The sequence below is a fragment of the Schistocerca serialis genome, chromosome 2 (genome assembly GCF_023864345.2).
Source record: "Schistocerca serialis cubense isolate TAMUIC-IGC-003099 chromosome 2, iqSchSeri2.2, whole genome shotgun sequence".
Lineage (NCBI taxonomy): Eukaryota > Metazoa > Arthropoda > Insecta > Orthoptera > Acrididae > Schistocerca > Schistocerca serialis.
The window spans coordinates 414,008,113-414,020,312 of NC_064639.1; the positions used below are offsets into that span (position 1 = coordinate 414,008,113).

A 12,200-nucleotide genomic window follows, 5' to 3' on the forward strand; every position below is an offset into this window, starting at 1 on the left:
TATACCGTTAGCAGAGCCTGTTGTGTTGATTGTGCGAATGGAGCGGTCTAGTGCCTGTAGAATCTCTGGAACATTTCTGTAACGAATGCCACGAAGTGGTTCCTTCATCTTCGGAATCAAATCAAAGTCACTAGGACTTAAACGGTCAAACACTCTGCATCGATGTAGGTCAGGACAGCACGGGCAACACGCGCCCTTGCGTTGTTTCGTTCACTGATAACGTCACAGAGTTAAAGATATGGGGGATGGCTATCGGATTTAACACTCAAGAAATGCAACGGTTTCTGTCCAAATTACCGGCTATCCGATCCTGAGATGATCGTGTTTTGTAGTTTGTGGCATCCCACACTATCACATGTTGCGCCCGTGTCACGATAACGTGTCTTCTTCTTGGAGCTTGTACACACACACATCTCCATCGTAATACTGTAGGCAGAACCGAGAGTTCCAGCGTTGTCGTTTGGCATTTCACTGTCCGCGAACCCCTCGCTCCTGCCGAATCAACAGAAGTCCAAGGATGTTTGCCTCCAGATGTCGTTGCACTGAGCATGTGGATACTTCTCTTGCTGCAAACTAGCTCAATTTCTTACTCGAGATATGCAACGTTCCTGTGCGTTCCTACACGGCTTAGCGAAGAATGTTTGTATCCCCTCGCGCGCTAGTCGAATTGCGCCATTGAAATCCTACATGGCGTACAGTATGGCTCTCCTGGGCCAGTCTATTTCACATGCGCATGGCAGTCGTGAGATTCCGACCAATGCGAGCAACAGCATCGCGGATCGATATAGTACCGTATCGATATGCTACGAGCCTGCAGTTTGCGATTCCAGCATCGTCAACATCACATTCTGCAAGCTATCAAACGGTGTGTGGTGGAGGATTATTTTGAGCCCACTAACTTATCTTCCCTTCCCTGTTCCACTCGCGAATGGCGCGTGGGAAGAGAGACTGTTAGTAAGCCTCTGTATTGCCATAATTTCTCGAATTTTCTGGTGTTCATTTCGCAAGATATATGTGGCAGGAAGTAATATGTTGTCTGACCCTTCCCGGACAGTTCCCTCCAGAAGTTTCAATAGTAAACTTCTCCGCGATGCACAACGCACCTCTCGTAACGTCTGCAATAGGAGTTTCATGAGCATCTCCGTAACTCTTGCGCGCCTGCTAAACGATTCCGTGACGAAATGCGCCGCTGTTATTTGGATCTTTTCTGTCTCTTCTATCAGTCCTGTCTGGTAGCTATCTCAGATTGGTAAACAATACTCAAGAAACAGTCGAACAAGCGCCTTGTGATCCACTTCCTTCGTGGATGAGTGGCCATGCTGGTTGGCGTTTCTCATTCTTACACGTGGCATAATACAATCTTCTTACAAACAGTCAATATTCAAATGCAATTTCTTAATGCGAAACCCGCTGTGTAATCTTTCCCTTAGTACAGAATGTAGGTGGTATTTAAAAATGGCTGTACAGACTTGTTGAAACTAATTCACAGCTTGTACTGCCTAAGTAAGTCGTAAAGAAATCCATCAAAGTTCTTCGTAATGAATGTTCCGAAGAGATTTAGCTGAATTTATTAAATCTGTGTTGTGGCCAAGCGGTTCTAGGCGCTTCAGTCCGGAACCGCGCGACTGCTACGGTCGCAGGTTCGAATCCTGCCTCGGGCATGGATGTGTGTGATGTCCTTAGGTTAGTTAGGTTTAAGTAGTTCTAAGTTCTAGGGAACTGAGGACCTCAGATGTTAAGTCCTATAGTGCTCAGAGCTATTTGAACCATTTGTTAAATCTTGGGGCGTCGTACTTGCAGATAAGCTGTGAAGTTGTTCAGTGTGTGTCTGTTACATTGAGAGGACAGCATAGCCTCTGTGAAGCAGCACCACGTATGCATACTACATGTAGGCACTGTCACTGGCGGCATACAATTACCACAGACCCACCGAATATCTAGAATGTCGGACGTTTTTTGAAATGGTAAAGACCTAGTTGTCTTATCTCATGCTTTTCCAGTCCGAGCTTCTGTACGTCTTTAGTACCGTTTCCGTTATTAATTCACTGGCCATGTCTGAGTTAGATGAGAAGGCCAGATGGCTTCGTACTAAGTGACGACGTATTGAGTTGCTCAGTCACTTATGAGTTTAGCACCAATAAGTAAAATGCTTGGAGCGTAGAGTTTCCGGTGAGATTACTGGTGCATCCAGTTCTTAGTGTTCTGGTAATTCGGCTGAGTGCTGTACTGCCATTTTCATTATCAAGGCGAGTCGACGGAAGACGACTGAGTCTCGCACGACAGTTGTTAAAGTTTGTTGCTATGAGGGCATGTTTACGATATCGCACACACTCTTTGTGACGTAGATCACGTCTTCCAGCGCGAAAATAATTCTAGCTTGTTCTCTCGTAAGTCAACAACGCTTCTTCTCGTTTGATCTTATTCCTTCACACATTGTTCAGAATCCTTGCAAAAGGAAAAGAAAACTGTGTTCTTTTTAGATACCGAAATATGTGTGTCACAGTTACCGCCGACGTTTAACATACGAGTACTGTAATAATGCACACAGTCCCTGTTTGGTACCGTCTGGCTACGTAATTCATGTTCACTCTTGTTTACAAATACTTCCAGTTCATGTAATCCAGCTATTGCAAGATACCAACCAGTTCTACGGTGTTAGTGATGCACGAATTTCTTTCAGCATGCCACGTTGTTGTCTCCAGACCGTAGACTGGTCTGATGCAACTTACCGTGCTACTCTATCCTGTGCAAGCCTCTTCATCTTCTTCTTCTTCTCCTCCTTCTTCTTCTGCGAGTAGCTATGAAACGTCCCCTTAGAAAAATTATAAATGACTGTGCTTAAACTGACACACAATATTTTTAGCGCAACGCTATCTGACTTTCAAAACTCCCTACAAAAGAATGGCCCTGACTAACAATAACCTATAACTTTCATGAATCACTTACCTCACAAAAATCTTCGTTACTCGAACTACTGCAATACAGCGAGCACCACTACTGCCAGCTAAATAAAAGGTTCTAACTACTGAAGGCACTAACTACTGATAGGCATAGTTAGCAAATGAAAGATTTTGATAGAGAACATTGTATTTACCTTAATAGTGTTCAAAAGTCATTATATATAATCAGTTTATGACGTCGAGTCCTACAAATTTACTCTCTCTGATGAACACACGTCCAGATCATCCGCTCTCAAAACTCCGCCATCTCTCTCCCCACATCTACCACTGCTGGCGGCTCACCTCCAACTATGCAACGCTACGCGCAGTTCACATCCAACTGCCCAACACTACAATAGAAAATATTCCAACAATGGAAACCAGCCACAGACTGCACACAGCACAGTCAGTGATTTTCATACAGAGCGCTACGTGGCGTTACCAACATAAAAACGTAAACAGCCTACTTACAGCTACTACAGCTTACATCCTTCTGACTGAATCTGCTTACTGCATACATCTGCTGGTCTTCCTCTACGATTTTAACGCCCCCCCTCCCCCCCCCCCGCCCCACACACACACACACTCTCACTTCCCACCAGTGTCTAAATTGGTGATCCCTTTATATCTCAAAATGTCATATCAACCGACCCCTTCATCTAGTCTGGTGGTGTTACAAATTCCCCCCCCCCCCCAATTCTGTTTAGTATGTCCTCATTAGTTACTCTGTATGTTATTCATAAGTGAAAAAAACCTATCAATAAGTACTGTGTCTGACGCAAGATTTCAGATTTTATATGTGCACGCATTCGTACAGAGAAATGGAAAAAAAAGGTAACGTCGTTGACGTCAGAAGTTTAATGGAAGCGGTAGCGGTAGTTTCCTTCAGAGATAGCTAGCGCTCTCTCTCTCTCTCTCTCTCTCTCTCTCTCTCTCTGTGTGTGTGTGTGTGTGTGTGTGTGTGTGTGTGTGTGTGTGTGTTTAAGCTGGCCGCTTGCAAGTTCTCGCCTCGCAGGAAGAGGCGGTGTTTGGCATTTGGGCCGGACCTGTCCTAACTAGCGGCTGCCGTAAAAACCCGGCGTCGCGTAAACAAGCGGCTGCTAAGTGTGTCGCGGCGCGTGTGTGGGAACGCAGCGGAAGGCAGGCTGGAGCTGCAGTGCTGCTACCAGCAAGATGTAGTCCGAGCACTTGTATTACTAGAAGGCTAACCTGCCTCATGGCACACGATTCCAGTTTCAGGTTGCCTACCCACCAGTTCGCAGGGGCAACAAAAATCTGTGTTTCAATATTTCATACAATTATTGATCAAATTTAAGCATTTGAAATGTTGATAAACTGTACTCTTTAAGAGGTATAGTCATACGATAAAAGTTTAAAATAATAGGATAAGTATCATAGTTACAAACTGTATATACGTCTGGATGGAGGTAACTCAGTGCACGCCAATACTTACACTATATTCATCCAGTTTTTGAGAATGGCAGCACTTACTGGCTTGCAACAAACTTTTCACATAATTTCAAGTCTTTTCGACATTTTTTTCTCGATGAGTCCCTGCACAAAATCATCAAAGGAAAAAAATTATCGCTTATTGTAACTAGCAGTCAAATTAAAATGAGACAGATGGGAAAAGATAAGTAAACTTCATTAATTCGAAAGTGATTGCCATAACTGTTAATACATTTATCCCACTGGGAGACTATACGGTTAACACCTTCATGGAAAAATGTTTCCGGTTGCCTACGGATTTTATCCACGGGTGCATCTCTTCGTCCGAAGCAAATCGACGGCCACGAATAAGTTAACTTTCTGCAGAGCTTCAAAAGTATGTGAATCGCACGAGGAGATATCAGGACTGTTTAGAGGACGTGTAGGGGTTTCGCAGCGAAACTTCTGCAGCGTAGTCCAGAAACAAACACGCCTGCTCCGGGAAAGTCATTATCTTTTTCTTTGAGTGCAAGGGCCCGCTGCCCACTGACTTTCTCGAACAAGGCGCCACAGTTACGCACAGCGGTACGTGGACATTTTGCAAAAACTGAAGCGCTCCATCGAGTCCAGTGAACGCCCAGGAATATTTGAGAACGACATCGTTCTGTCGAAGGATAATGCCCGCCCACATGTTGCCAAGGTTGTTTAGGCTACGCTGTAGAAGTTTTGCTGGAAAGCCCTCCATACAGTCCAGAACTCTCCCCATGCGATTTCCATATTTTTGGAGTCAGGAAGAAAGATGTTCGTGGCCGTCGATTTGCTTTAGACGAAGACATGCTCACCTGGGTATAGTCACGGTTTCGTAGGCATAAGCGAATATTTTCCATGAAGCGATTGACCGTCTTGTTCCACAGTGGGATAAATATGTTAACAGTTACGGCGATTACTTTTGAAATAATAAAACTGTTTGCTTACTTACTTACTTTCTTTCCATCAATCTCGTTTTCATTTTACTGCTCCTTATGCGAGCACTCCTACTGCTCATGGAGTAAAACTGCCGCATCAGGCCTGGCGTTTTATTATTTATTTACTCCTAACTCTATTCGCGACGCACTTTGCAGACAGTATCTACTCATATCAACGAATGTATATGCAAAATTATGGCATTGTACGATACATAGTTCAGGAGATAAGACATCATAAACATTGAGATGCGTGAAAAACTTGATTTTACTTAAAATGAATTGTAAATTACCAGACTGTATTTATCCACTGTTTCATAATGAGCGTAATTTCAGTCCTTTTCTAAACTTTTCTCTCCCTTAGACGCTTAACATCAAATAATTCATTTGGAAAGTTATCAGATGTTGGAAGCCGTTTTATGCATACCAGTTCAGTTCTTTAAAAAAAATGGCTCTGAGCACTATGGGACTTAACATCTGTGGTCATCAGTCCCAGTTCTTTAAAGAATCGGTGGTTAACTGGTACTTACTAAAATATTCCGGCTATTATGCAGTTGTCGAATTAATATCTTGAAAAAAAAATAATGTTCCGCTCTTTCTGCGGAGGCATCTTCAAGGGGAGTTGTAACTTCTATGAAAGTCCCTGCCTAGTTACAGACAGAAGCAATATTGAGTTCCCGCGTGCTCAGGAGCAGGAATGCAACGTCACAGGATTTCAAAACTCGAATGCAATTGGTCGTCCGCTACTGCCATCGCGCCACGGTGGAACAAAGGCGATAGAGATGATTGAACACTATGATGACGACGACGACGACGATGATGATGATGATGATGATGATGATGCTCATGATCGGAAGGAGGAGGATACGAAATGAAATGGCATCTGGGTTCCGATACTGAAGAAGATGCGTACCAGTCCCGTACCTTGTGACGACAGCAAAGGAGGGAAACAGCATCTCTCAGCGGTCAACTGCGCTTCAATTTATAAAACATGCGTCACTTTTCTGTGTGAGAGCAAGTGGAAACGAAATATTGATTCATTCAGCAGCGAGCGAGGGTGTGAAACGGACCTTCACAGAAGCTACAATCAATCGTCTAGATGAATATGTCCTCCGCAGATGGGGACAAAATGTTGCGTTTCGCCAAGAAATTAGTTCGACCGCGGCATAATAGCTGGAAATATTTTGTTAAATAAGACATTTTTACAGACGAACATTAGATGCCAAATTTACGGATAAAGAGAAAATTAAACTATTGTTACTATGTTCTTTCCACAGTGTTTGTATACCATTCATTAAAATTTTATCACCTTTGTTTGGATGAGCTAATGCAAGTTAAAGGCTAGATAGTGGCCTAGTTCTGCAGTCTACTTAGTGTCAACTATAAATAACGACACGTGGTTTCGAGGCTCGAAGAAGAGCGTGAGATTAATCGAACATTAAGAATAATAAAGCAGTCTAAATCGGATTTTTTAAATTTCTGTTGGCGGTGAACGGGTTTGGTTAGGATAGCCATCATCTCACCAAAATTATTTTGTGCAGATCACATGAGCCGGTGCTCGGAATAACGGAGTACCACGTATGGTAGCTGTCACCAAACAGTTGGAAATGAGAAATTGGGAAAATCACATGCAATTTTCTTATTTACGATCGAATCAGTTTCATTAGGATAATTAACTATATTCAGCTGAATTCTAGGCATGATATGAATGAAGCAGAATATGCTCTGTATTTCTTTGTTTGACTGGTAATCCACTATAAGTAAACTAATCTACCATAAAGTAACATGATCTCTCTAGTTTCTCTTTTCATCTTATTCCCTGTTGCTGAAAAGCTTTGTCTCAGACTTACAAATATTAGAAAAAAACATCCATTTACCTGTAAGTAAATGCGGTGGCTTTGAGAAAGGAGAGACGAGTAAACAGGAAGCATTTTCAATGTGATGGTACAAGGACGTGTTAAAATAAAGAGATGAACCACGAAATGAAGAACTATTGGAAAGACAAGGCGCCGAAAGAGTGGGATATATAACACGCCACCGAAGGATATTTAATTTTATAATATCAGGAGCAGCGGAAGGCAAAATTATCAGTACAGAGAAATGGTAGGATACGGGTAACAGATTACGGATAATGTAGTAGGTTTGTAAAGATGGCAAAATTGGCGTAAAATTGGACGAGATCCAGGACGGTGTCAAACCAACCAAAAAACTGAAGAGAATAACTGCAAGGACTGTATTATAAATAAAAAAAAACACGTGTGTAGGACTGGGACCCCGTCGCGAATTTCCCTGAACAGAAGTGAATATCTGCCTTCGTACTACTCACGCGACAGGCGGGCAAGAACCGCCCTATAAAGTTAGTGAAAACATCAAACTGAAATGTCCGATTCACAGTACCGCAGCAGTGCCGGGTGATTAAAAAAGAATAAACTGATTTCAGTTGTTTATTACAGGCAAACCATGAAAGAGAGACTTTGCGCATGTCACTGGATAGAGGAAGGTACAAAGTTCTGACACAGCTGCGCTGTGTTTGTAGCAACAAGACGACTCTCCGTCAAGGGAAATCATTTTTTGAGTTGGAATTTGCGTGAAGTCAATCCAGTGTTAACGTGCAACGTGCATTCCGCCGTCGAATCAGCAAGAAGCCGACTCCACACAAGCAGATATATGACTGGCATAGAAATTTCTTGAAAGTTGTTGGCATATGGAAATGTAACAATACTGGTCGGCCACGCACGTCTGATGAAAATGTCGAGCGTATCCGAGATGCGCTGACTTGTCGCCCTCGTAAGTCCACAAGACGGGTAGGCCAGGAACTTACAAGTTCCTCAACCAACAGTGTGGCGGGTTCTGAAACTGTGCCTCTATATAATGCCCTGTAAGTTGAATTACTGCAACAGCTGCGTTCGGGCAACCAAAACAGAAGGTACGAATTTTGCATTTAACTTGTCCAAGGTACGGGAGGGGCACATTTTCCGAACGACTGACGGCGTCCCACCTCACATCCACATTAAGGTGCGCCGTTATCTTAGCACCACCATCCCACAGCATCGAAATGGAAGCGGTGAACAAGAAGATCTTTTCCATTGCTTTTGGCCTCCCAGGCCACCAGACCTCAAACCTTGCGATTTTTTTCTGTGGACGTACTTAAGAACAGTCTTTTTCCCACCTATGGCAGCTGTTTTTGAACAACTGAGAAATGGGACTGTTTAAGCTGACGATTCAGTAAACAGAGACCTGTTGATTCGTTTGTTTGATGTGGACTGGCTTCTCGATGTTTCTCGAGCGACGCACGGTGCTCTTGTTGAGGGTACAGTATAGTGTGTCTGCAGATATGACACTTTGAACCTACCTCTATCCAGTGACATCCGCAATGCGTTTCTGTCTTTCACAATTTGTCTATAATAAACAACTGAAATAAGTTCTTTCTTTTTGAAACACCCTGTACTTTGTTTTGCCTTCTCTAGCAGCGTGCTATGGACGCAGCGATTTAAGTGTGTAGCAGAAGATACACTATGTGATCAAAAGTATCCGGACACCTCCAAAAACATACGTTTTTCATATTATGTGCATTGTGCCGCCACTTACTGCTTGGTACTCCATATCAGCGACCCCTGTAGTCATTAGACATCGTGAGAGAGCAGAATGGAGCGTTGTGCGGAACTCACGGACTTCGAACGTGGTCAGGTGATTGGGTGTCCCTTGTGTCATGCGTCTGTACTCGAGATTCCCACACTCCTAAACATCTGTAGGTCCACTGTTGCCGATGTGATGGTGAAGCGGAAACTGGAAGGGACACGTACGGCAAAAAAGCGTATAGACCGATCTCGTCTATTGACTGACAGAGACCGCCAACAGTTGAAGAGGGTGGTAATGTGTAATAGGCACACATCTATCCAGACCATTACATAGGAATTCCAAACTGCATCAGGATCCACTGCAAGTACTATGACAGTTACGCGGGAGGTGAGAAAACTTGGATTTCATGGTCGAGCGGCTGTTCATAAGCCACAAATCCTGCCGGTAAGTGCCAAACGACGGCTCGCTTGGTGTAGGGAGCGTAAACACTGGGCCATTGAACAGTGGAAAAACGTTGTGTGGAGTGACGAATCACGGTACACAATGTGGCAGGGTGTGGGTATCGAATGCCAGGTGAACGTAATCTGCCAGCGTGTGTAGTGCCAACAGAAAAATTTTGTGTTGTTGTGGTGTGGTCGTGCTTTTTATGGAGGGGGCTTGCAACCCTTGTTGTTTTGCGTGGCACTATCACAGCACAGGCCCACATCGATGTTTTAAACACATTCTTGCTTCCCACTGTTGAAGAGCAATTCGGGGATGGCGATTGCATCTTTCGACGCGGTCGAGCAGCTGTTCGTGATGCACGGCCTGTGGCGGAATGGTTACATCCCTGTAATGGACTGGTCTACACAGAGTCCTGACCTGAATCCTATAGAACACCTTTCAGATCTTTTGGAACGCCGACTTCGTGCTAGGCCTCACCGATCGACATCGATACCTCTCCTCAGTGCAGCACTCCGTGAAGAACGGGCTGCCATTCCACAAGAATTCTTCCAGCACCTGATTGAACGTATGCCCGCGAGGGTGGACGCTGTCGTCAGGGCTAAGGGTGGGCCAACACCAGGCCGAATTCCAGCATTACCGATAGAGGGCGCAACGAATTTGTAAGTCATTTTCAGCCAGGTGTCCGGATACTTTTGATCACATAGTGTATTTTAATTTTTTGAGGTGATAATTAAAATTTCATGGGTATCGCTCGTACGTTAGTTTGACCGGCCTGAGGTAAGAAAGTTTTGATAAAAAGAGAAGTGGGGTATATGAAGATAGTAACTGTTCCCGAAAGAGCAGATACCATTCATGATCGTGCAGTTTCTCTAGAATAAATGATAATTAATTGAAACCCTCAGCTGCCGACAGGTGTTGTTGATATACCTCGATGGGGATAGTTTGAGCGGTGGTCGACGAATGTGTTGCCGTCAGCATGTGCGGTCATTTCCCAGCGGGCGGTGCCGCGGTGTGTCGTGTTGCGCACGCTGCCGCAATTCAGGATGACGCCTGGTCGCAGCGATGGGTGGACGCTGCGTGCGAACTGCGTGCGACCGCGGCCGACTGCAGCGGCGGCTGCGGGTGGTGGGCTGCACGTGTGACGGCAAGTCGCTCTGTGTTTCAGAAGCCCAGGACCGATCCGGGCGTCTGCGCGCAGGATGTCCTCCCGGCGCACGTGGAAGTTGTACGTGGACGCGCGCGGCGGCCTCGCCGGGTGCGTACTTCGCTGAAGGCCGAACGGGCTGGGCTCACTACTCATCACCGCTTTGCTCTTTCCTGCTCTGCTTGGTGGAATGATGCTTCTCTACGACATTCCGCTCGTTCACTGTCTATCGGTGCTTCTGGGTTTCATTGCTTTCTTCTTCCCTAGAAACGCCCTTCCCTGGGTTTCATCTGTCAATAATTCCTGCCCAGTTTTCTCTGCACAATTTCGTGTACTGCAAGCTGGCCTTTGAAGCAGTACAAAAATAAAATTGCTTGACCTTTGTAAATATGACTACATTAAAAAGTTCGCTCTGTAAATAACGAACTTCACTCTGTAAATAAATTCTCTCCCTCTCTTTCCGTCTCGCTCCTGCCCCCCTCCCCCCTCTCTGGTGTCTGTCTCGTCCGGAAATATATGCATCACCATTTTCGTAAAATTGCCCCATGTGGATATGAAACAGATCTTGGGAAAGACTGTATTCGAGGTGGCTGTATTGTAAGACAGACATGATGCGATAATTCTGCCTGGAACTCTCGCTGATGTGTATGGGGATGTCTTATACCACGAGCATCCACTGATTCGCCATTATTGAAGCCTTTGTATCTGTAACCCACCTCTTCTTAATGAAGAATAGAGTGCAAGTTCACGTTTGTAACTTCTCGACTCCTATTAAGAGCCTTGTTTTCTCGAATAAAAATGGAAAGATGCATATTGGTCATCATCAAAGCGATAATAAAGTCGGCTCTTCGAGTTTTGTTCAAAATGTTCAAATGCATGTGAAGTCTTATGGGACTTAAATGCTAAGGTCATCAGTCCGTAAGCTTACACGCTACTTAACCTAAATTACCCTAAGGACAAACACACACACCTATGCCCGAGGGAGGACTCGATCCTCCGCCGTGTTCGAGTCTGTTCGAATGAAAGTGCTGTTCGTTAGCAAACTGAGTTTGTTTCGAAAATGTTACATCAGAAAAGTAACATTTTTTACGACACTGTTTCCATTAAACTTCTTTTTTGTAATCAGACAGTAGGAATGGAATTTTGGACAGTGTGCTGCAGAGGGTATGGTACTGACAGAAAGTAGTCAGGAAAAACACATGCAGATGTAAACACACGCAAAATGTCTGATGGAACGGAGCGACTTAATAATAGATGCAGGCCATGACGAATAGTGGTTCAAATGGCTCTGAGCACTATGGGACTTAACATCTGAGGTCATCAGTCCCCTAGACGTTAGAACTACTTAAACCTAACTAACCTAAGGACATCACACACATCCATACCCGAGGCAGGATTAGAACCTGCAACCGTAGCAGTCGTGCGGTTCCGGACTGAAGGGCCTAGAACCGCTCGGCCACAGCAGCAGGCCCTCACGGACGAACAGATTATCTGTATCACTGACTTTAATGTTGAGCTACAAGATGGAGCTAGATGAAGTACTTGGAAGTATCAGAAACTGGCCACGAATGGTGTCCTGTAAACCACGCCAGTTAAATTCATGCTGAGATGAGGTTGTCCAGGGGCCCACTTATCCTCGTCTCCGAGCTCCGCAACTTGTGTCTGGCACGTCGAAGAGGCGACGGGTGTGAAGAGTATTTGGTG

General features: G+C 44.6%; 1 protein-coding gene across 2 annotated transcripts in view; it reads left to right on the forward strand.

Annotated features, from left to right (window-relative positions):
• The window catches only part of LOC126457257 (zinc finger protein 395), a 528,326-nt gene that overhangs the window by 288,289 nt on the left and 227,837 nt on the right, over nt 1-12,200 (forward strand). The window contains exon 3 of one of the 2 annotated variants that reach the window (XM_050093421.1): nt 10,518-10,607. The exons of the other annotated variant lie outside the window; for it this stretch is intronic. Coding sequence (XP_049949378.1) covers nt 10,518-10,607 — 90 coding nt within the window. The remainder of the gene's footprint in view (nt 1-10,517; nt 10,608-12,200) is intronic. 2 annotated transcript variants of the gene reach the window in all.